General features: G+C 44.0%; 1 protein-coding gene across 11 annotated transcripts in view; it reads left to right on the plus strand.

Moving 5' to 3' along the window:
* Positions 1 to 25,548, plus strand: part of DLG2 (discs large MAGUK scaffold protein 2) — a 1,617,582-nt gene that overhangs the window by 129,335 nt on the left and 1,462,699 nt on the right. The window contains exon 1 of one of the 11 annotated variants that reach the window (XM_090030657.1): positions 21,789 to 21,885. The exons of the other annotated variants lie outside the window; for them this stretch is intronic. Coding sequence (XP_089886783.1) covers positions 21,858 to 21,885 — 28 coding nt within the window. The 5' untranslated portion in view covers positions 21,789 to 21,857. Of the gene's footprint in view, positions 1 to 21,788; positions 21,886 to 25,548 lie in introns of those variants that run through there. 11 annotated transcript variants of the gene reach the window in all.

Raw genomic sequence — 25,548 nt, forward strand, 5'->3', positions numbered from 1 at the left:
GCTTGTGTAATTTGAGAGATAGGGAAAGTGTGGTTGGTTTAACTTTTTTCAATCAAATTGAATTGTATGCGTTAGGCTATCTATGCCCCTTGGACCTACAGCAAAAGAATACAAAATCTCATTATGCCACTGGTAGTACTTGCCCTAGGAAATAGGGGAGAATTGCTGGGCACTGTTTAATAGCAGGGCATGCTACCAAGTGCCTTCTCGAGTGCTTGAAGCAAGGTTTGTTAATATCTTTTATTAGACCAAATATATAGTTGGGAGAGATTTTAGGCAAGCTTTTGGGACAGAAAGTGCCCTTCCACAGGTCTAGGAAAGAAGCAAATATAACACAGCACAGGCAGTATTTTTAAATGTTAGATAGAAGGCCGAGCTAACTTCTCTAGCAGCAGAGCATGACCCAAGGAGATTTTCATGGGTGACTTTCAAGCTGCAATGAAAGAAAGTCAGATGTTACGTTAACCACTTTGCTTCCTTTTGTACCATTGATACAGAAATTGGTACGTCTTAACCACACTAAACTTCTGGGCTGCAAGGCTTCAGTGGACCTTTGACTCAGGCTTAGGATATTTTTGTGGCAAATATTTTAATAAAATTTTTTAAAGAGGGGCCTGTGGGGGAAGCACGATAGTAGTAGTAATCTAACCACTGGCGTGTTCTTGGTTGGCAACTGCTACTTTATTTCTCTTTTGAAAGCTGTAATAAAATAGAATAGGGAGTAATTTAATAAATGGCAACTCAAAAGAAATGAATAGAAAGAATTGTTTAAAAGGTATTATTAGTGGTGTCCCTGTGATTGTCATGGCAAAAGGGTTTAAGAATGATTATTGTCAAAGCAACAGGCAAGGCAGGCTTCTTGACTTTTCTGTTATGTTTTATGTGAGCTCAATTATTTTTCAACTGTCTCTTAAATTCTCTTTGCCTTCCTCTTTTGGGTACTATTAAAGTCCTTTATTTTAGGGCTGATTTACTTGGTACTGGCTCTGCGGCTGCTAGAGGAGTAGATAGCACAAATCATATATAATATTTTATGCAAGGCTTACAGAGTAGAAATGTAACAGTGATAGTGGATTATATAGCTGCATCTACTTAAGGTAGATTTGTTGGCAAAGTTTATGCAATACTGACATGTTTATCTCTATTTCAGGGTTTAACAGATTAAAAAATAAAAACTAGCATAAATTGAAACTGGAGTTCTGAATTATTTCAAAGTTGGTAGGGAAATCCAACACAGAGCAGAGCTTTATGCCTTGTATCCTTTTCCCTGAGTCCAAAAGCAAAGTTGAGAGCCATATCAGGGGCCAGAATATCACCTCCTCAGTTCTAATAGCTGACAACAGGTGTGGCCCTACATATGAAACTGAATCTTTTCTATGACCTTGATCACATTTTGGGCAAATCATTTAGATCAGGGGTTGTCAACTGGGGATACGCATACCCCTGGGGGTACTTTGAAAGGTCCAACAGGGTATGTGGGGGCGGGTGGGGACAGAGCGTTGCTGCCCTGCACCACTGTCTCACAGGAGCAGGACCTGGCCAGGATGAGACCCAGGGCTGCACAGATACTGTGCTGCTGCTGCTCCGCTGCTTGTCATGCCACTTCTTCATGTCTGATCACTTGCCACCCTCTCCCCCGCTTGGCATCTGACCACCCCCACCTCCAGGGGGTACGTTTACTAAAAAGGGGGTACACTTATTTAAAAAGTCGCTGACAGCACCAAACTTTGGAAAACAGTGTCCACGCTTGAGGATAGGCTGGTGATCTAGGCCAACCTCTATAGGCTTGCAAGGTGGGTGGACAAAAACCTGATGGCATTCAATACAGAGAAATGCAAAGTGCTCCACCTCGGGGTGGGGGGGAGGGGAAAACCCCTGCATCACACTTATAGGCTTGGCGGTGCTACACTCGCTAGCACCATGGCCGAAAGAGACTTGGGGGTTATGATTGGCCACAAAGTGAACATGAGCCACCAATGTGATGCTGTAGCCGGTAAAGTGAACAAAACTCTTGCCTTGCATCCATCGATGCTTCTCAAGCAAGTCCCAGGATGTCATCCTCCCATTTACTTAGCTTTGGTGAGGCTGCAGCTGGAGTATGCATCCAGTTCTGGGCTTCACAATTCAAAAAGGATGTAGAGATGCTTGAGAGAGTCCAGAGGAGAGCCACGCGCATGATCAGAGGGTAAGAGAACAGGCTTTAGGAAAATAGGCTGAGAGCTACAGACTCTTCACCCTGGAGAAGCAAAGGTGTAGGTGTGACTCAGTGGAAGCCTATAAGTACATAAGAGGTGTGCATCAGAACCTGGGGGAACACCTGTTCACCAAAGCACCCAAGGGATGACAAGGTCCAATGTTCACAAACTCCTCCAAGACCATTTTAGGCTGGACATAAGGAAAAACTTCTTTACTGTCCAAGCCCCCAAGGCCTGGAATAGACTCCCCCCCAGAGGTGGTGCAAGCACCTACTCCGGACTCTTAAGAAGCATTTAGGTGCTTATCTTTCTGGGATCCTTTGACCCCAGCTGACTTCCTGCCCCTTGGGCAGAGGGCTGGATCCGATGATCTTGTGAGGTCCGTTCCAGCCAGAATGTCTATGAAATCTATGAAAAAAGGTTGAAAACCCCTGATTTAGATGCTTCATAGCTCAGGATGCTGAAGTCAGGAGCAAAACCAAATTAGGTCATGCTTCACTTAAATGCCTAAATATGAATTCTAGCAACTAAATTTGGTTTGAAACTGTTGATCGGTACTAAAAACAGATGATATCTCTTAGTGATTGTGTATAAAGCCTGATTGTGCTGCTGAAGTCAAAGAGAATTCTTAATGTTATAGTACTGCCAACTCCAGAGTTTAAAAAAAAAGCTTGCCAATAATCATGAAATATTCTAGCCTTTTTATTTTGAGTCTTTTTATTTTCTTGCTGTTTTTTAAAGTCTGAGGGGGAGTCTGCCTGCTCCAAGGGTGAGTGAGTTTTTAAGGATCAAAATCTAGCCCTAAATACATGCAAAAGAATGCATTCTTCTCCCGACCACTAAAAGGGGGCTCCCTTTTCACACTTGAATTAGAGTGGGGAGCTATTATTTGATCCCCTCCACTTTACAGTCCTTTCCTTAGTACCCCCTCACCCTAATCCTTTTCTTCTCACAACCCCTAAAACTCCTCCCCCCTCAACAAATTGCTGTGTTCTGTGGTTCAGGTGCCTGTGTTTATGGCAATTAAAATGGTTTGGGGGCTGGGGCACATGATTTATGAGAGGCTGACGGAACTGGGATTATTTAGTCTAGAGAAGAAAAGACTGAGAAGGGATTTAATAGCAGCCTTCAACTACCTGAAGTGGGGTTTGAAAGAGGATGCAGCTGGACTGCTGTCAGTGGTGGCAGATAACAGAGCAAGGAGCAACGGTCTTAAGTTGCAGCAAGGGAAGTTCAGGTTAGATATTAGGAAGAATTTTCTTACTAGGATGGTAGTAAAACATCAGAACAGGTTACCCAGAGAGGTGGTGGAAGCTCCATTCTTGGAGGTTTTTAAGACTTAGCTAGAGAAAGCCTTGGATGGGATGATGTAGTTGGGGATGGTCCTGCTTTGAACAGGGGGTGGACTAGATGACATCCTAAGCTCCCTTCCAGTCTAATTTTCTATAATTCCTCAATCTTCCCCTTGCCCCTTCACAGTCCCTTGCTCTTAATAGTGCTTTTTCTACCCCATCCCACCTGCAAGCCAATGAGTGGCCTGTTTGGCATTAATGTTATTGAAAACAACAGGAAGTGACAACCACCTTTATTAAGGGAAGCTTCTTTCTACATGCCAATAAAATGAAAGGAAATGGCAACCATTTTCTTAGCTTCAGTCCTATTAAAAATAATGGGAGGTGGTGGCCATTTTGAATAAGAGAAATTATGAGTTGTTAGCCTTTCATCATATTTCCATATAGAGACAAATAGAAATCACCTCCAAATCGACCCAGCATCCTAAAGTAAAGTGTAGTTCTACTTTAAATAAATTAAATCTGCAGCCATCTGTGACACAACACAAAATCTGATTTGATGTCTTTCTTTATGTGCACTTAAATTAGTTAACAGCATTGTACAATAGCCTAATTTTTAATACTTAACTCTACAGGCTTGCCTTGCAGGTGTAATCGTATCAACGTAAGGGATTATTTTCTCTGTGTATAATGTTTTTGATGTTCTTGTTCTATGAATGTACTTAGTGGGCTGAATAGCTTGGGGCTAACTGAAAACCCAGTTAGAACTACAATGAGAGAAGAGACCTCCAGTAGCTTGGGAGTGCAAAGGGAGAGTGCCAAGAGCTTATTCCCAGAGTTGCATTCCTGTTTAACTTGACAGCTATGGTAGCTGGGAAATAAACACTATATGTATTTTAAGAAGTAACTAAGCTGCAACTGCTACATGGGTTACTTATCTTCCTCTTCAAATCATTCAAAACCTCAGCCTTTAGGAATAATGTTTCCAGACGGTTTTGGAGATATTGGGTGCTTTAATGCACAGTGGCCTATTTTACTAGGCATTAATGCATCACGTAAAAAAAAGTACTATTATTCTAACTCTCAGTAAAATAGGCTATTGTGTATTGAGTGTCACATTAATATCTATGTGCATTCATTACTGCACATTAAGACAGATTAATTTTAATTTATTTAGTATCTCATATTGGAGGTACTGAATTTAATGCACATTAGAAAAAGCATCTTAATGCATGTGTAGATGCACCCACTGATGAATAGCTTCCCTAGAGGCTATTACTGGAGAGAAAAAGGGCTTTTAGAGAGGTGTCTAATTGGATACATTTTCACTGGTTAAAAGTGGACTGATATCTCCCTAGAGCTGCTGCCTAGCTTCTCTGCCAGCAGGGCCAGGACCTGCTCCCTGCTGATACTCACCCCCAGCTGTCTGTCTTGTGCTTGCAGATGCTGTGGCACATTGCCTGTACTATATGGCTTACAGTCCCATGCTGTGCGTCTGTGCCGGGTGCTGCTGGCAGCTGCCCAGGGCTGGCAACACAGGGACAGATGCATGGGGACCCAGAGAGCTGGTGCAGGACACTGTCGTCTGCATCCTCCCCATGAGGCCAGGGCCCCGCCTATATGCACATGCCCATGCCATCCACCTGATGCCCCAACTGGAGCCAGGAGAAGATAGGCAACCTTATGGCACTCTTGGGTGATGTGGGTGCAGAGGCAGTTCGTGCAATGTGAGCGCTCGATCACCTACCTTTATGAGGCCCTGTTGAGCAGGATGTGGTAGTGAGGGCACTCCTGATCGGCACAGAAGTGCTGCATAAAGATCAAGGCCTTGTGGTCACAGTAGGGGGCTGTGACTGGCCACAATCATTGATCCAGTCATGCCCACTAGACCATGCCCTTTATGCAGCATCTGACTAACATTTTGGGGACCCAGGCTGCAACTTCGGAGTTTTCACCAGCAGAGGTGACTTGCCCTGACCCCTCTGGTGACATGTCACTGGAGGAGGGTACTTCAGGCCCTCGGTGCCCTGCCCCACTCCACCCACCTGACTGCTGCATCCACTAGCAGCTTGGGGAGCCCTGGCCAGTGGCTGCCTTGGCTCCTGTGTAGCCCCAGAACCCACCATGAGGAGCAGCCAACCACGACACTGGCATCTGTCAGCAGTGCCAGCTTCTCCCTGGGTCGGGGGCCCTGGCTGGGTGCCAGCCCACCACACACCAAGGGCTACAGACACCAGGTACAGCCCGATGCCATCGCCAACCACAAGACCCATGCTGAGCCACCATCCTTGCCAGCCCTGGACATGTGGTAAGTCTTGCACTGGTGGGCGGGCACTCCCAGCCCAAGTTCCCACCCCTGTTCCTGCCCCTGGCCCTGGCCTCAGCTTCTGCCCCTGCCCCTGCCCCTGCCCCTGCCCCTGCCCCTAACCCCTGCCCCGCCTGACCCACCCGCACTCTCCTAGCCCCGGTCCCCATCCCCCCACCACCCCACCATGCAGAGAGGTGGGACACAATTCAAAACTTTATTCAGCAGTCCTTGTCCCTGTAGCTGGGTGGGCACAGGCCTCTCACCCTGGGGAATACATCAGTGCCAGTGCCAGTGGCAATGTCCTCCCCCGCAGTGGGGGGCGAGGTCGTGTAGCGCTGCCATAGGTAGCCCTCCAGGTGGCACACATCTAGACATCTACCCAAAAATCACTTACTGCACATTAAGCTAATGCACAGGAAATCTAGTCGCAACTAACTGCATGTGTAGACACACCCAGTGAGTCTCATCTAGCACAGGAAATACAGGCAGCAAAAAGGGGCTCTATAAATATGTTGGCCAGCCAAGAATAATTAAGGAAGTTGTAAGTCCACTGCTAAATAGTCAGGATAAGGTATTAATAGAAGAGGCAAAGAAGGAGGAGCTGTTCAACTGTTACTTTGCTTTCATCTTCACAAAACAATAAGCAGCAGCCAGATGGCTAGCAAAAATATAGACAAAGAAGGGAAAAGGCCAAGGGTCTTGAAACTAAAGAAAGCATCAGAATTTGAATGGTGTGGTTTATTTTGAATTAATTTGAGTCAGCAGGCTCTCATGAATTTTTTCCCATGGTATTGAAGGAACTGGTAGAAGGGATCTCTGTGCCTTTGGCAATAAGTTTTACAAAGTCATGGGAGGTGGGCAAGGTTCCAGATGACTGGAAAAGGACCAACATAGTCTTTTAAAAAAGGCAAAAAGAAGGACCTGGGGAATTATGGATTGAACAATCTGACTTCAGTACCTGGGAAATTACTGGAGCAAATTATAAAGAAGTGAGTTTGTAAACTTCTGGAGGAGTAAAGGCTGATCATAAGCAGCTGATCACATCCACACTGGATGTGTTATTAAGCATAGGACTCAGGAAGTGATAATACCACTCTACTCAGCACTGGTTAAGATTTACCTAGAGTATTGTATACAGTTCCAGGCTCCACATTTTAAGAAGGATGTGGAGAAGTTACAGAGGATCCAAAGGTGGGCAACAAAAATGATAAAAGGGTTGGAAGGCAAGTTGGATGAGGAAAAGATTGAGAAAACTGAGCATGTTTACTTAGCGAAGAGGCTTTTAAGGGAGGACATGGTTGCAGTCTTCAAATATCTGAAAGGCTGTCATAAAGGAGAAGAAAAACAACTGATCTCCCTTGCCATGGAAAGCAAGATGAGAAGCAATAACTTTAAACTGTAGCAAAGTAGTTTTAGCTTAGCTATCAGGAAAAAAATCCCTGGGTGTTAGAGCAGTAAGGCCATGGACTAAGGCTGCCCCAGGAAGCTGTGGAATCTCCTTCTCCAGACGTTTTCCAGAAGAGGCTGGGTAGGCACTGGACACAGCAGCATTCCTGCATTTGTGTGGGGGATTGGACCCAATGACTCTTGGGGTTTCTGCCAGCTCTGTGATCCTAACTCCTGCGAGCTTTCATGATTATAAACAGCAGTTTTCCAATGATAAATTAAAACACTACATTTAGTATTTCACTTTTTTTCAATTACCTGTATTGCACATTGAGTTGATACCTCAGTTCTGAGGCAGCTGCAAGTTTTTACAGAGGCAGAGAAAGAAGAAGTGCATCAGGCAGATCAGGCAGCTCCACTTTGATGATATCTCATATATAATTTCTTGCTTGCTACTTGATTGTCACCTGCTACAGTCCTCATTCAAGACCCACAACTCTTTTTAGGAGAGAAGTAGAATGGGGGAAAGAGATGCAGCTGTGCCTGGGACTAGCTACTGTGGTTCACCAGGCACCTAGAAACCTCATTTTGTCTCTGGTTAAAGTTTCCTTTTCTTTCTTTTCTTACTAATTGAGAAAGCAATGTTTATGCTATAATTCTTTAATTTCCTGGTTCTTCCCAACAGTTTTTTCATAAATTTCATAGATTTAATAGACATTTGGGCTGGAACGGACCTCAGAAGATCATCAAGTCCAGCCCCGCGCCGAAAGGGCAGGAAGTCAGCTGGGGTCATAGGATCCCAGCAAGATAAGCATCCAATTTGCTCTTGAAGGTGTTCAATATAGGTGCTTGAAGAGGGGAAGAGAGAAGGGGGAGTCAGATGTCAGGCAGGTTATAATGTGTCATAAATCCAATGTCTATATATAGTCCATGATTTTTAGTATCCAGGAGGTTGATGAAGTGGAGTTCATGAGCTTATCTCTGGGAAGTGTTTTGTAAGTAGCACAGAGTCAGGGGAGGGGCACACGGAAGTGCTCTAGGTTAGAATACAAGGCAGTTGTGGGGAAAGAGACTTGATGGTGGGGGTCTACTACAGACCACCCAACCAAGGAGAAGAGCTAGACCAGGAATTCTTAAGTCAGCTCATGGAGGCAGTTAGATCGAAGGACATGGTCATCATGGGGAACCTGAACTTTCCAGTCATCTGCTGGGAAGAGCAGTCAGCCAGGTCTAACCATTCATGTAGGTTCCCAGCCCAAATGCAGGACCTCCGTCTAACCCAGGAGGTGCACAGCCCCACCAGGGGAGATGCCTTGTTGGACTTGGTGCTGGCCACGGGTGACGACCTGTTGAGGGGGCTGCGGGTGCTTGACCACCTGGGCGACAGTGATCGTTGCCTGCTGGAATTCACCATCCAGCGCAAGGTGGCAAAGGCCTGCAGCAAGGCAGCAACCCTGGACTTCAGGAGGGCGGACTTCAGTGAGCTAAGGAGAATAGTTGGGGAAGCACTGAGGTCCCGGAGGGGAGGGGAGCCAGGTGTCCAAGAAGAGTGGTTGCTCCTTAAGTAAATGATTTTCCAAGCCCAAAGGGAGGTAATCCCAACACGGATCAAAGGGAGCAGGAGAGCACAAAAACCCCCATGGCTCACCAAAAGCATCTGGGAATGTCTTCTAGCTAAAAGGGAGGCATACACCCAATGGAAGGGAGGCGCCATCACCAAGGAGGACTATACTGCGGTTGCTCGGGGATGCAGGGGGGCAGTCAGGAAGGCCAAGGGGGAGATGGAACTGGGACTAGCTTCCCGGATCAAGGACAACAAGAAGTCCTTTTTTAAATACATAGGGGGCAAAAAGAGGGTACCAGGTAATGTGGGGCCCTTGTAAGACACGCTAGGAAATTTGGTCATCACAACAGATGATAAAGCTAACCTATTTAATAACTTCTTTGTCTCCATTTTCCTGAGCAGGGACCAGGTCAGCCCCCCCCACCGGGCCCCCCTCAGGCCCCAGGGGAGGTGCACCTAGGCCAAGGGTCAGGGAGGATCTAGTCGGGGAACTTCTGGAGGGACTGGATGTATTTAAATCAGTTGGTCCAGATGATCTCCACCCCAGAGTACTGAGGGAATTAGTTGAGGTCATTTCGGGACCCCTGGCATGGCTTTAAGAGCACTCGTGGTGCTCTGGTGTGGTGCCAGAGGACTGGAAGAGGGCCAATGTGGTTCCCATCTTCAAAAAGGGGAGGAAGGAGGACCCAGGAAACTATAGGCCAGTTAGTCTTACCTCAATCCTGGGTAAGCTTTTTGAGAAATTTATCTTGGCACATGTCCATGAGCGGCCAGCAGGGGAGATTATGCTTAGGGGCAACAAACACAGGTTCATTAGAGGCAGGTCCTGTCAGACCAACCCTTCTACAACCAGGTCACCAAATCCTTAGATGCAGGGGTAACAGTGGACATAGTCTTTCTCGACTTTCAGAAGGGCTTCGACACTATCTCTCACCCCATTCTCATTAAGAAACCGGGGGACTGTGGTGTCGACACCTACACAGTCAAATGGGTCGCCAGCTGGCTGGAGGGCCACACACAGAGAGTGGTAGTGGATGGGTCATTTTTGACCTGGAGGGATGTGGGCAGTGGGGTTCCACAGGGCTCGGGCCTTGGGCCTACACCGTTCAACATCTTCATCACTGGCTTGGACAAGGGGGTAAAAAGCACCCTGTTCAAATTTGCTGATGACACTAAGATTTGGGGAGATGTGGGCACGCTAGAAGGAAGAAATATGTTACAATTGGACCTAGACCGGTTACAGGGGTGGGCGGCTGAGAATAGGATGGGATTCAACACCAACAAGTGCAAGGCGATACACCTGGGGAGGAAGAACCAGCAGAATACTGACAGGCTGGGGAACTCCCTTCTTGTCAGTGCAGAGGAAGAAAAGGATCTTGGAGTCATCACTGATGCCAAGATGAACATGGGCCGGCAGTGTGGGGAGGCAGTCAGGAAGGCCAACCGCACCTTGTCATGCATCCACAGATGCATCTTGAGCAGGTCCAGGGAGGTGATCCTCCCCCTCTATGCGACACTGTTAAGGCCGCAGCTGGAGTACTGCGATCAGTTCTGGGTGCCGCACTTCAGGAGGGATGTGGACAACATGGAGAGGGTCCAGAGGAGGCCACTCGCATGATCAGGGGGCAGCAGGTCAGGGCCTACAAAGAGAGGCTATGGGACCTGAACCTGTGCAGCCTCCACAAGAGAAGGCTGAGGGGGGATCTAGTGGCCTGTTACAAACTAGTCAGAGGGGACCAGCAGGCATTGGGGGAGTCCGTGTTCCCCCATGCACTACCAGGACTGACTAGTAATAACTGTCACAAGCTGGCAGTGGGTAAATTCAGATTAGACATCAGGAGGCGCTACTTCACTGTCAAAGCAGCTAGGATCTGGAACCACCTTCCAAGCGAAGTGGTGCTGGCTCCTACCTTGGGGGTCTTTGAGACAAGGCTTGACAATCACCTTGCTGGGGTTGTTTGACCCCAGTACTCTTTTCTGCCAAGGCAGGGGGTCGGACTTGATGATCTGTTCAGGTACCTTCCGAACCTACTAACTATGAAACTATGAAACTAAGATCCATTTGAGGATCAGAACTGAGAGATTGGAGAGAGAGTGGTTTTCTTGTGAGAAATGTGCCCTCACAGGTAATTGGGTATTCCTGTTTTTGATAGATTCTTTCTGGTGTACAGTTGTTGTTTGGTCTCTCCTAGGTATTTTCCATCCGGGCATTTGGTGCATTGAATGAACTATATTACATTTCTGGAGGTGCAGCTGTAAGATGCAGGAATGCTGATGGCTCTGTTGTGGGGTGTAATAAGTGTGGGGTGGTGGAGATGTGTTGGCAGGTTTTGCATTTCTTGTCCTGGCGTGGTCTGGATCCATTTGGTGTGTTCTGGGCTTGAGGAAGTTTGCTTCTGGGGATGAGGTTAGCGAGGTTCGGTGCTTGTTTGAAGGCTAGGATGGGTGGCTCTGGCAAGATGTCTTTAGGAATAGGGTCTCTTTCTAGTATGGGTTGCAGTTGTCTCAGGATTTTCCATATGGGTTCAAGGGAGGGGTGATATGTTATAACCAGCGGTGTGAGATTTGTGGGGGGGTTTCTTTTGTATTGCAGCAATTCTTCACGTGGTATCCGGGTGGCTCTTTCAAACGTGCGATCTATCTCTCTGGAGGAGTGTCCTTGTTGGGTGAAAGCCTTTTTAAGATTGGTGAAGTGGCAATCCCTGGTGTTCTCTTCAGTGCAAATTAGGTGGTATCTAAGGGCTTGGCTGTATATCACTGCTTTTTGGGTGTGTTCAGGGTGAATGCTGGTTCTGTGCAGAAATATATGTTTGTCTGTGCATTTCTTGTATAACGTGGTCTGTATTTTATCATTCTGGATACTGATCATCCTTTCTAAAAAGGAGATGTTGGTGCTGTGAGTATTCTAGAGAAAGTTGGATGGAGGGATGGTGACTGTTGAATTTCTGATGGAACTCAATCAGAGATTTCAGGTTTTCATTCAAAATGATGATGTCATCGATATATCTTAAGTATAGCAAGGGTTTGATGGTGCAGTTCTTGAGGAAGTCTTCTTCCAGGTGGCTCCTAAAAAGTTTGGCATACTGTGGGGCCATTTTAGTGCCCATAGCTGTTCCCATCGTCAGGAGGATGTGTTGGTTATTAAAAGTGAAATTGTTGTGTGTGAGGATGAAGTGTACAAGGTCAGTAATATCTTTGGGTCTGTATTCTGAGTTGTAATCTTGTTCCTGTAGATATGTAAGGCAGGTTTGGATGCCATCCTGGTGTGGGATTTTAAGTTTCCACAGAAAGTGTGTAGTGTCTTCTACAAAACTTGCTCTGTGGGTGACGAGCGGTTTTAGAATTGATTCAACAAAACTTGATAGTTCCTCAGTTAGGGTCCCACGGTTGGATATGATAGGTCTGCCAGGGTTCCCTTGTTTGTGGCTTTTAGGGAGCATGTAAAAAGTCCCGGGTTAGGTAGTGGGGGGATTAAGGTCTGTAGTTTTTCTTGTGGTCTTGATGGAAATGATTTGATGGTATTGTTGAGTTTCTTGGTGAAAAGGGGAGTAGGATCTTCTTGTAGTTCTTTGTAGTAGGTGGTGTCAGAGAGCTGTCTGTTGGCTTCCTTTATGTAGTCTTCACGGTTTAGGATGACTATGGCTCCTCCTTTATCTGCTGGGTTTTATTACTGTTTGATGGTTTTATCTTAGAGATTCTATGGCCTTTTTCTCTGGTAGAGAGAGGTTTTTATGATGGCGTGTGTTGCTGATTATTTCATTGTTCATTCTGTCCCTAACGCAGTCAATGTAGCGGTCAAGGTTAGGTTTTTGTCCACTGTGAGGTGTCCAATCTGCTTTCTTTTTGGGTTTTTTGGGGTTGATCTTTTCCTGAATGTTGTCAGAGGATGAGTTGTTGTTGGGAGCGGGTTCATTTTGGTCATGGAAATATTCCTTGAGGTGGAGGCGTTGGAAGAATTCTTCTAGCTCTCCACATTGAAGTATTGTTTTAGGGTATTTTTCTGGACAGAAATTTAGGTCTTCAGAAAGGACTGATTTTTCAGTTTTGTTAAGTGTGTGTGTGAAGAGATTGATAATATTTGTGGGTTGGTTGCTGCTTTCAGTTTTATCAAGTCTGAGGTTGGAAAGTTGTAAAGTGCTGGTGTTCCTCTGATGGTTGTTTTGTGGCTTGGAAGCTTGTTCTTGGAGTAATTTGTTCCATTTTTTCTTTTTATGTATGATGAATTTTTTCGTAGTCTCTTTGTATCCATTGTATATTATGGAAGGTTAGGGAAGATGATCGTATTCCTGTCTTTTAAGTTGTTGTAGTATGTGGTGATTTCCTTCCTGAACTGGTCTCTTTTGGAGTAGATTAGGTGAAGCAGACGTTTTCTAATTTTCTCTGAAGTTCTTCTGCATAGCTGTGAAGTATATTTGGAGTTGTGTGCTGTAGTCAGAGGATTGTAGATGTTTAGCCCTCGGGGAACAAAGTGTGTTTCTTGCATAGGCTTAGAAAATATATGTGGCTGTTGAGTTTGGTTTCTTTCTTTTTCATGTTGTACAGTTTCCATTTTGTAACAGAACATTTAAGAACTGATTACAACAGTATTTGTTAAATGTGCCTGGGCCACAAAGTTAAAATCCACAGATACATTTCAGGTACATTTATGCCGGTAGTTAGGATCCAAAGGTACAAATACTTGGTTTACAAATGACGTCTTAACTGTATACTTTTTTTACTCATAGAATCTTAATAGCTTTTGCTGGTACTTAGCACCATACCTCTTCTTGTAAAATGAAAGTTAAACTGGATTTGGTCTGAAAATTCAGTGAAAATGTAATTTTCACCTTTTCTCTCTCTTTTGACTGATTTTGGTTTAAATACAAATATATGGAAACTTAAATTATGCCCAAGCCTATTGTAATTGGAACAGAACTGACACCACTTCATAGACATCTATGTATAACTCCTGCGGATGTGAGTTGGCCCAGGCATACCACCCTCCTTCAGGCATAACACTGCCTTAGATTTTCACACAGATCAGAGACCAGGATTTGGATATAAACCCATTTGCCATTGTGACTGCAGCATATTTCATTTTCTAAATGCAGCTAAACTGCACATATAAAATGAGCACTTAAAGGAAACTACAAGAATAGCTGGAGCACAAAGGTAGCTTTGATATGCAGACAAGTGTTTCTGCAAATTATTTGGCATAATTACTTAAGGAATTTGATTTTTACACAATTACTGTGTATCCTGTTGTGTCTTAATCTACGGATGAAGCATATAAAGCAGCAGTGCTTCATTAAATTTACTATGAAGGCAAAAAGTATTTTTGCTTTGTGAGTAGGGATCCTCAATAAAGTATTTTTAACAAAACTTGAGGCCTTCACATTTTTCCAGAAGCTTTCTTCTGTCCATACAAATGACAGTTCAGTTTTCCTCTGCAGCCATCAGTTTGGGGGCTTTATTGAGTGTAATCCAAAAAGAGCGTATAGGCATCTGGGCTAAGTCAGAGACAGGTTCTAAGTCTGTGAATTGCTTACAGTATCCATTGGTTTCAGAAGTGCTGGCCACCCCACAAAATCCTGTATTCAACTACCAAAAAGATACTGGTGTGTTTTTTCTACAAACTTGAATGTCTAGACATAGTTCCACTTGGCAGATGTATCGACTAATATAAATACAGTGGGCAGCTGGAGAAGAGCATTCCACCGAGACTAGAAATCTGATCTGGACTTCACTGAATCCAGTGTAGAGACTCCAGTTGACTTCTGTCTAGTGGCTAAAGTGATGTCCAGAGAAGTAGAGCATGTTGATTTATGCTCCTTCTGGCTTGGGGGGATGGCCATCCTTCGGAAGTCTCCTAATCACTAAGATATTGAGTCTCCTTTCCAAATACCCTTCAATGTGAACTGGATCTCTACATGATGTAGCTGCATAAGGTTTGTCACTGAAACTACAGAAAGAGATATGTAGTCTTCTGGGTAGATTAGGACCCACAAATTCTGCTGATTTGTCACAATAGGAGGACTATGTGTTTAATCAGGATGGATTAGGATTAGTTTCTGGGAACACCCCAGGTTACCCAGTTAGAGAATAGAAGAGCTTCTCCCTTGGTGGACTTTGATCTGATACCTGAGGCAAGAAGCATCTATTTTTCAGTAGCTATGGGTAAGACTTAGGGGTGGAATAGAATTTGGACCAAAGACTTCATTTGCCTTTTGCCATGTCCCAGAAATGACAGCGGATATGAGACTCTGTGTATTGCTCACAATGCTATGTCTAAGCAAAGTGTATCCTTGGCAGCCCAGATTGGGCACATCCACACATACAAGCATCCATACAGCAGCTCAAATAGAAGTGGTGAAAATTTGAGGCAGGGCTTTTTGCCTCAGCGCACATGCCCAGACATGCACTTTGTTGTGGAGCAAATTGTGCTGCTTGAGGCAAAATAACCTTGCCTGGGTCCTCCCGGATCTGCAGCAAGGGGGAGCTAGAGCCTGGAGCCAGCACCGGTGCTAGCCCCAGCAGTATATAAAGCTGCCCTAACCAGCAGCTCAGGGCTACTTGCCCACATGAGCTTCTGAGGCCCACCCACTTGGTATCTGGGGACACTAGTCCCCTGCATCAGCTAGACTGCTGAAGCAGCATGCCAAATTCACTTTTTAAAATACCCCCAAATCCACATTCTTCCACAATTAGAACAAAAGAGAGAGAGGGGGCGGGGGATCGATCAGATGGGGCAAAATATAGCAAAATGTTTTATTGCTATATTTACAATGTTAAAGAAATTTGGAAGGCTAGCAGTGTCTCTAGCATCATAATAAAATAAATTCTAAATATATATATGTTTCAATGTTTGCTTTTGGTTTCCTTATCACATGGTGGTGTGTGATGGGGAGATGTGGGGGTTCCAAGAGGGAGTGGGAAGTGGGGTGCGGAGATGTGGGTGAGTGTGGGGCAATGTGAGTCACTGTGTGGGTAGGTGTGGGGGGACTGTGGGTGTGGGGGCTGCTTAGGAGGGTCCGACAGTGGCAGCCGACAGTGTTGGTGGTGCCTTTTCTGAGGGCGTGCACCACCACACTCAGGGGGTGCACATGCACCCGCATGCACCTCTTATGTGTCACCAATGGTCCTCTGCCCCCCACAGGGCAGAGCCCCCCCCCAGCACATGGACTACCCTGCCTGCTGGGTCTCAGGCCTCCCCAGGGGCTGTAGCTGCCTCCCACACCCACACTGGTCTCCTACTGCCCATTCTCCTACTCCCACAGCCCCCTGCCCATTCTCCTACTCCTCTCCAGCCTCCAGAGGTTGGAGAAGAGCAGAACAAGCAGGAGGCTGGAGAGAATAGGAGAACGAGCAGGAGGCTTGTCCCCCACCATTGATTCCCCCTGCTCCTCATTCATTTCCTGCATCCCCCATTCATTCTCCCTGCCCCCCCATTAATTTCCCTGCCCCCCCGTTCATTTCTCTGCTCACCATTCATTCTCCCCACCCCCTGGTTTGTTCCCCCCATTTCCCGTTCATTCCCCCCACTCTCCATTCATTCCCTCAGCTCCCCACTTGCTTTCCCAGCCCCACCCCCCAAACACTCACTCACAGTAGCAGAGGCTGGAGACAAGCAGGAGGCTGGAGACAGCAAGGGAATATCTTCAGCTTATCTCCAGGGGCTTGTCTCCAGCCTCCTGCTGATACTCCTGCTTATCTTCAGCTGCATGTCTGGAGGCTGGAGACCAGCAGGAGGCTGGAGACAAGCCCCTGGAAATGAGTTGGAGACATTCCCCTGCTCTCTCCAGCCTGCTGCTCCTTCTCTGCTACTGCCAGTGAGTCAGCGGGACGACTGGAAGAGTGAGCGGGCGACGGGGGGGAACTAATGGGATGTGGGGAGAACAAATGGAGAGTGGGGAGAATGAACAGGGGATGGGAGGAATGAACAAGGATTTGGGGAATATCCCCTCTCCCCCAACCTTCAGGCCCCCAAACTGCTTCTTACCTGGATGAAGCCAGGTCCAGGTCTTTGAAGCTTGTACCACTGCCTGCCCCTTATGGGCAGGCAGCGTGCTTCAGGACTGGGGAAAGGGTGAACCACAGAGACATTCTGGCAGGCTACCAGAGCGTCTCTATGGAGGACTGAGCCTCTGGTTGCCTGACCTGTTTTTTTCCCCCTAGGTTATTGTTTGACCTCTGAATATTCAGGGGTCTAATTTTGCTCTCCTGCTACAAATTTGCAGCATGGGGAACGTTTTTTTGTTCCTGCACGTGCCTCTTGCAGCATCTCAAAGGGGTATGAGATACTGCAAGAGGCATGTGCAGGCCTGTCTGGACGTATCCATTGTGTCCTCAGAGATAGGTGTTCGTTTCCCACTGACTTTAGTTACACTACAGAGGCAATAAAGTAATAGGAGGGATGATCAAGATTTGAATTTCAGTGAATGTTTCTGCAGTACTATGAGGATAGCTTGCTATACCATAAACAGAGGTGTACAGCTTTTGTTTTAATGACAGTGCTACTTGTAAATAGGCAGGAATTCTGCAAACTGAAGGTTGGGTACCTTGTGAACATCGTCATGCACTCCTTCCTTTGCTGCTTGATGCTGCTTGACAAATTCATGAGGCACTTTTTATGTAGACTGCCAGTAACTGAATGTTGACTGAAGATGAAGAATGTCAGTGTTGGGTGAAGGTAGGGTGCGGAAAATGGGATCACACTAATTCTCATTTTTTTCTAACACTTCATCTTTAAGTTCACTGCAGCTGCACATATATTGCTCCTGCTTGCATCAACTGCAATATTAATCAAGCTTGAGGAAATTAAAACATAATTATCCAAGCAGGTACTGTGCAAAACTGCCTCTTGAGTCATAATCTTGAATACACTTGGCTCAACAATCCCACTGGTGATTTATTGTTTCCTTGCAACAAGATGCTGATTTAATCAAATAGATTGAACCTACAAGCTTTTTATCAGCGTTAATTGGCAAGATGGCTTCCCTCCATTTCACACAGGCTATTTGAAGATGCTTTACTTATGGTCTATATTATCCCATGGTATATACACACCTGAAAGTTGCTCATGCATGTTTAGTGTTCGTTCAGCCTGGAAGCAGCCAAATATTATGGCAGAAATAAATGGCAGAAAATGTGCTGATCCTACCTGATGCATGTTCATTGGGCTCAATACAGAAGTGGGTGAAAGTGAATGGCCTGTGATATACAGAAGCTAGATTGTAGCATATCTAACCTATTGGTGAATCTCAGGGTAGTGTCACATGTTCAACTTAACACTTACTACGTGCAGTTAGAACATGAGCCTCTACATATTTAAACAGGTTAGTACATGTTAAGTACCCTTCGGGCATTGCAAAGTTGTTTCCTATTGCTTTAATATGTACTAACTTTAATAGGTCACTAGATTTTAATGATTTGCAGCTGTTGTTAGTGAATGGGTGATACCACCATAACACACACTTTAACTGGACCATTTCTGGAAGCAAAGGATCCTCTCTCAAATACTGTCCGGCATTGACCATTGTCCTTTATCTGAGAGAAAGGAGCTGATAGTAGAATTCTGTGTGCTGAGAATCACGGTATAACCAGGGCTTTCACTCTTTTGTATTACGTTGTCTTGCTGCTGCTCACTCTCTTAACCCTTGATGAGACCTTGGGAGCTCCATAGCACATTAGTGAATAGCTCCAGCTCTACTTGTTATACCTAGTGGGAGGAGGGGACACTGCTGGTTTGGAGACTTTCTTTTTTGGAGGGCTTTATAGATTTCATAGATTTCATAGACATTAGGGCTGGAAGGGACCTCGGAAGATCATCGAGTCCAGCCCTCTGCCCGAGGGGCAGGAAATCAGCTGGGGTCATAGGCTCCCAGCAAGATAAGCATCCAAATTTCTCTTGAAGGTGTTCAATGTAGGTGCTTGAACCACCTCCGCTGGCAGACTGTTCCAGACCTTGAGGGCTCGGACAGTAAAGAAATTCTTCCTTATGTCCAGCCTGAAACGGTCTTGCAGGAGTTTATAATTGTTCGCCCTTGGGGCGCTCTGGTGAACAGACATTTCCCCAGATCCTGGTGGTCACCCCTGATAAACTTATAGGTGGCCACCAGATCACCTCTGAGCCTGCACTTTTCCAGGCCAAAGAGCCCCATGGCTCTCAGCCTTAGTATGGATGGTGCTATGTTGGAAATGCCTTAAAGTTTTTACTACTGGAAGTATTAGATTTCACCGTAATCCTATTAGTTTGGCATTAGTCCAGGATGTTATCTGTGTCTCATCTCTTCCTTTGATAGAATGGGTATAACCAAGAAGAAGCTCTTCTCCATGTTTTGGAGACTCATCTTTTTGAAGAGCTGCTGTAATTAATATTTAGCTTGAAACTAGCCTGTTCCCCTAGATGCCTCTTGGAAATACTTAAGCATTACTATGCCTCCTTTCTTTCCCCTTTGAAGGTGGGGAAGCCTATCAAGGACCCTGTAGCCATGATGGGCAAGGATGCTGACTGGAGATGGAGGTGGCTCTAGCCTAGATAACTTTGATCTCAGGGGCTTGTTAGCTTTAGGGGTCGATAAGACTCACCACACCCCAAAGCATCGCTGGTGCAAAATGCCCGTTGTGGGGACTCTCAGATTTTCTTGTTTACTCCATAGGGTTTCCTTTGTGGAGGATGTTCTGATGCTACGTTTCTCTAATTTATTTTTAATTACTCATTTTCTCATTGTTCTCCCACCTGTTCACTCAGCTCATATTTCATGACCAACTGTTTTAAATAAAGCCCAGCTCTAAATTGCAGATCCAAACCAGGGGGAAAAATCTTTGAAGGATTGTGTTAAATGTGTGTAAACTTCTGCTAACTTGAGATGCATCTAGGAGGTTTTTATTAAGGATTTTTGATTAATCCCAGATCCTCTAAAGTGTCTGGCTTTAACTAATAACTAATCACGGGAGGGGTCCCTCTTTGTAGTCATCCTTTTTAATTAGAACATTTCTGATCAGGAATCTAAGTGAAACTTTGTTACTCTGCACACAGACTAGCATAAAAGCCTGAGATACTAGAAAGATTAGTTATCAAATGGACATTACAAACATTACATCTTTTTTTCTGTTTATGGGGGCCTTTGTTGAAATAATTTTATGTTTCTTTTTTATTTATTTCTAGCAAATGGCTTGAAATACTTGTAGTCTGATGAGATCAGACTACTTAGACTTCTCATCTCTTCCCCAGCTGTTACTTGTGCACCTGTTATCACTTCTGGGCTCTTCTGTTTCTCAGTCCACAGTAAAAATAGTGAATTTGTTTTCTAGTTTGGCAATTTTAAAGTGTTCCCCTGTACGTGACCCACTTAAAGTTTCAGAACTACTGGTGTGATTTGATTCCAAGTACTCAATATTTTTCCATGGCAAAAAGTTGGCAAGGAGTTCTGGTTGAATAGATTCACACTGGGCTTGAATCTCTCTAGACTAAGAGTTTGAGATTCTTATCCACCTGCAAACCTTGTACACATGAAAATATATTCTCCTTTCTCTATGTTTGGCACCATCTGTTTTCCAATTTTTCATTGTTTAATGTATCCTATTTATCCTGGGGCAGTATATTCTACCGCAACTGGTTTATGGGCTTATTCTTCATTGGTGTGCTTGGGTTTCCTTTCCAACGATAGTTCAGGGAAATAAAAAATCTGGGTGCTACTTCTGCCTGGGCTTGGAACAGAATTGCTTGCAAAAATAATCATTGACCTTGCTGCCATTCACTGATGTCTTGAGCTTCCCTGTCTTTTTGTGTGGGAAGATGTTGTTACTGTATATTCAGAAGTCTGAAGGAAATATTTCTCTGAGGAATCACACAATTGGATGCTCAAGCATCGTCTTATGTTGCCCTTTTGAAATAGAGATCATATAGGAAAGAGTCTGTTACAAATGTAAAAAGTGGTAGTGAATTCGAGGACTTATTGGGCCATTGCCAAGAAACAGAGAATACATTCGTCAGCCGTATGCTTCTCATATCTGAAAACTAAGGGTAGGATATTCAAGAATGCCTAAGGATTACGTGTGCAGCTCTCATGGGAAGTTATATGAGGACTTTTATGTTCCTTTGGTGCTTTTAAAAAACCTCCCCCTCATTGATCATTCTCATTGAATCCACTGGATTAAATTAATCCCAAATTTAAATCCATTGACTTTCAAGGAGCTGCACTGAATAGGAATTTGTTCTATTAACAATAAATCCTAAAACCTGACAAAAATAGTGGAGAGTATTAAGGTAGGAACATGAAGTTTTATTTTTAAGTATATTTGCTTGGTTGCAGCAGAAGTCAGTTTTGCAGGTTCTTTTTAGATAATGAGGGCTAGATCCTCGTCCTGTTACTCACACAGTTAGGCTACTTGAGTGAGTAAACCAAGCAGGGTTTGGTCCTCATTCTCTTTTCTGCAAGCTGTCTATCTTGTGCTGTCTGCGCAATTTGTATGGAAATAAAGCTTACAATTTAATGTTGGTAAATATGACTTAAGTGTATTCATTGCTTTTAACATTTCTCTGTAGTGAATTCAGAACGACTTCAACATTATTATTTTCCCTCCCAGAAGGCACATTTAAGACCAGGGAGAATGTTGCTGTCACTACTGACTTATTACTAGGAATATTTCTATAGGGACAGTAACATTACTACTCTAATTCTGAGCCATATTATTTCTCCAATATGTATACATCTGCTTCCTATCTGATTTACCCCAGGATAAATTGGTCATAATTACATTGAAGTCAGGGGTTGCCCCCGTCCAGATTGGTATAATTGGCTTTGAAGTGGGGAAAATTTTGTTGTAAAGCTACGTAATAGTCCTTTAACATTAATGTGGAACATTTATGGAATATGCTGTTGCACTTGATTTATGACGTGTATGATTTGGGGGTGCTGTGTTTTTCTTTCAGGCAGTGTTACATTCAACAGGATCTGAGTGTAGAAACTGAATTAGTAGTCAGCTGTCATGGAGGAGTGTTTTGCAATGTAAAAGGTTACTGGGTGTGATGGTGTGCACAAGAGTCAGCCTTGGGGATTAGACTAACTGGCAACAAAGACGCTTGTATTTAGCAGTCTGGTTAACTTCAGCTCAGTCTTCAAAACATTTCCATGGAAACAAGGGAAGTTTTGGTTCACTGTAAGTGGCTTACTTTACTTTCTGATTATACTGATTATGGAATACAAAAAGGAGACAAACCAGTTCTTCTTAAAACTAGATTATTAAAGAAACGTTTTATCTCTTGGGAGCATTCAAAAACTGTGCAACTGTGTGCTTTTCCTTATCTGCTTTCTGCAAGCATGAATGAAACCTTCATTTTGTGCTTGCTACTTGATTCTGCAAGGATGTGAGCAGAGTGAGTTTAGGGAAACAGCTGGGGAGTGGTCGGGGGACTTATTTTGACTAGAAGCCACTACAGTGACTGTGTTTGTATTTTACTTATTCTGATACAATACGAACCTTGATTGACTGGAATGTGCTTACAACTTTTATATGCCAAATACCAACCAGTACTTTACTTAAAGTGTCATGTATAAGTTTTTATACGACTGAATAGTACTTATACATCAGGGGACTTAAAACACTTAGGTCCTGATGTGTCTCTAAAAGCAAGTATTAACAATGTGCTTTATGTTGGCATTTTATATAAAAGTTGCTTTACAGAGATTAACAATAAACAGCAATTTATTTATATTTATTTAAAATATATATTCTCTTTTTCCTGGCTCCCAGGAATATTTTGCAAGGGACCAGGCAACACTTGCAGAGATCCTTTGCATGGTTTTTAAATCAGTGGGGGCAGAAAAAAACATGTTGATTTGCTGTAGCTAAAGACTTTTTCAAAGTGCTTAGTTGCCCCGGTACATGTGCATAAGAGAACGCACCAGGCAAATGATGCAGTAAGTTTTTTTTCCAGTTCTATCATTGTGATTGTTTCTTACTGCTGCTAATGAAGAATGAAGTATGTGAAGCGGTGGGACATAGCAAGCTTAAAACAGTTATGTACGATGTCAGTCAGTCTGGACCAACACACAGCTGTCCCAACAGTTGGAGTCATCTTGCAAATATCTGTCAGCGTAACCTTTAAAAAAAAAAGCTGTGGTAGTAGTTACAAATACTTCTGAAATCACAATTCACTGACTTAGGGGAATGAACAAGGACTTGTAGGAGTACCAGCATAGAGGATCTGGGCTCTACTGTCTAGCTTGGTATCTGTGTAACCCCTGTGAGTAATTGAATAGCTCGTTAATTCCACACCTTTTGTGTTAGGGAAGTCCTACCATCACCAGGTTACAGGGAGAGGCTAAGGCAAAGAGGGCTGACTCGCAAAATCATAAAAGTGTAGAAGAGAGCAAGGAATCAAACTCTCATCTTTGAGCCAAAGCTGCAAATACTGGCCTGTCCCTCCTTTTCTATTAGGGCTTCCTCCTCTGGGCAGGTTGCCAAGTCCGCCGAGTAGTCTGCTGATGGAGGACATAGCATGCCAAATATTAAATGGATTCTGTACCCAGAAACCTAACAAGAGAAAAATAAATTAAAATCTCAGCTCGTATAGAAGAATCGCATTCATTCTTAATGATTAGGAAGGGCTGGAACAGGTGGCTGCGCGCCGTGCTCCATTTTGTTCCTCCCTCGAATAGAATGTGAGCAGCTGATGGCGAGCAGCTGTGTGCGCTTGGGAAATGTTGTCGGGCAGGCCTGCAGCTGTGCGAGTAGCTTTACTCAACAGAAAAGTCATTTAACGTGGTTTAAAAACACTATAGTCAAAATGCTTCCCTATGTAATAACACAATTTTGGGAACTAGTGCTTGTGAAGTTTCAGACATTATTCCAAGGCAGACAGACAGGCTACACAAATTGGGTCTTTTGATCCTGCACACATTTTTTTTAATCCATTAAGCACTGCTTCTAACTTTTGTGACTCTCACAAGATTTCATGTCTTTTATTAAATGCCCAGCAAGTCAAGCAAGGTTTTTGATCCACCATGGCTGCAGAGGAAAGCTTGAAAACATGGAGGGTAATGCGTACCAGAGAGCCAGAAACCAGAAGGCAAATGAAGAAACCCGCAGTTATTATTTAAAAAAAAAATCTCATGATTTTAAAGGTAGACATAGCCTTTATGGCTAGGGGCAGACATTACTCATAAACTGGTTGAAGTGATCAGAAACTAGTTTAAACCTGTAACAGAACAGATGTTCAGTGCACATAAACCAGTGTGAAAATGGCTGAAACTGGTCTGAGATAAACCGGGTTGAATATAGTATCAGACTTAACTGATTTGGCTCAAACTGGTTTATACCATGTCTGTCCCAGACCTATGAGGCAGACATGACCATACATTTTGAACTCCTGGGCTTCTGGATTTGATGAACTGAGTAATCCTATTGGTGTCAAAGGGATAGCTCATATTCATAAGTGTTGTCAGAACTGGGGTTCAGGTTGTCTGAATAATTCAAGGAAGGTTTATAATATCTTGAAATTCAAACCCAAGTTCTGGATATATGTGGCAGTTACTACCCAGTGTTCTGCTTAGAGTTTTTTACCTCTTCAAACTGAGATATATTTTAACCCAATAACGGGTCATTTTTACCCTTCTGATCTTAATATAAATGTAATCAGGCTCTTGATTGCATGAAGAGGAGGCACTCATTGGAGAGGCAGTGGGTCATAACACTTAAGGAAGAGGTTGCAGATGTCTCCCAGGAGATAGGAAGGCTCTCAACAGAGCATAGAATAGTTCTGAAAAAACCCAAACATCTAGCAATTCATGTCCCAATTCATGCCAAATATTTCTGCACTTGATTGGGTTGTGTTTGCCAATAAGGTGATTCCCAGGAACATACAACAGTTTTTAATGGGAGGTTTATATAGATGCTGGCTTCTGTGGGTGTTCGCCAGCCCCGTCTTTGACGCTGCTGCAGGCTTCTGTGGGTACCCCACAAGACTCAGGAGGCACCAGTCACCCATGCCTATTTTGGTTGTAAAATGAAAGTTATTGGTTTAAGTTTTCATCTTTGACCAAATTATCAGTTTATTCTTAAATGAATAAAAAAGTGATAGATCTCTCTATTCTTGTGTACATTGGTCTTTATAATGTTTTTAAAATTCCAGATGTGGTTTCTGATGATGAATCTTTGGTTTCAATTAAGAAATCGATCCATATTTTAGAATATATAACTTAGGGTATTCTGTTTAGATAAATATTCTTTAGGCTAAACTACTTGGCTGTTCCAAAGACCATCTGTTTATAAATGTCAAAATGCCCTCCTGTAATTTTGCAGCACTGGTCAGATAAAAAAACAATTTAAGCTTATGGAAAACCAAGTATTGCATTGTTTAACAAAATGTCTCATTTAATTTTAGTTGGTCTGAACTTTAAATGTTACAAACAGGTGCACCAAAGTTTTGTTCCCCCTTTTTGTTTTTAAATTGTATCTTCTAGGTCTCAACTCACTGGGTGTGTTTACACGACATACTTTACTGCACAGTAGAGCAAACTACTGTATAGTAAGTGTTACCATCCACATGTGCAGACCCTTACTACACAGTGATTTGCTCTGCTCAGCAGTTAATTTGCTACCTGCAAATGCAAGTAGCAAATTAACTCCCAAGTAATTACTGCACGGTAAGGCACATGTAGACAGTTGACCAAGAGCATTTTTGCTACCTGTCAGCCAGGCAGAATGGGGAGGGAGATTGCTTCCTTCTCCCAGAGGGCTGCCAGCCAGAGCTCAACAAATAATTTTCCTGTCCCCACTCTGTAGTTGCAGATCTGGGGCAGGGAGCAAATTTCCCTGCAT

This window comes from Crocodylus siamensis, chromosome 1 (genome assembly GCF_052110815.1).
Source record: "Crocodylus siamensis isolate JL-2025a chromosome 1, ASM5211081v1, whole genome shotgun sequence".
Taxonomy (NCBI): Eukaryota; Metazoa; Chordata; order Crocodylia; family Crocodylidae; genus Crocodylus; species Crocodylus siamensis.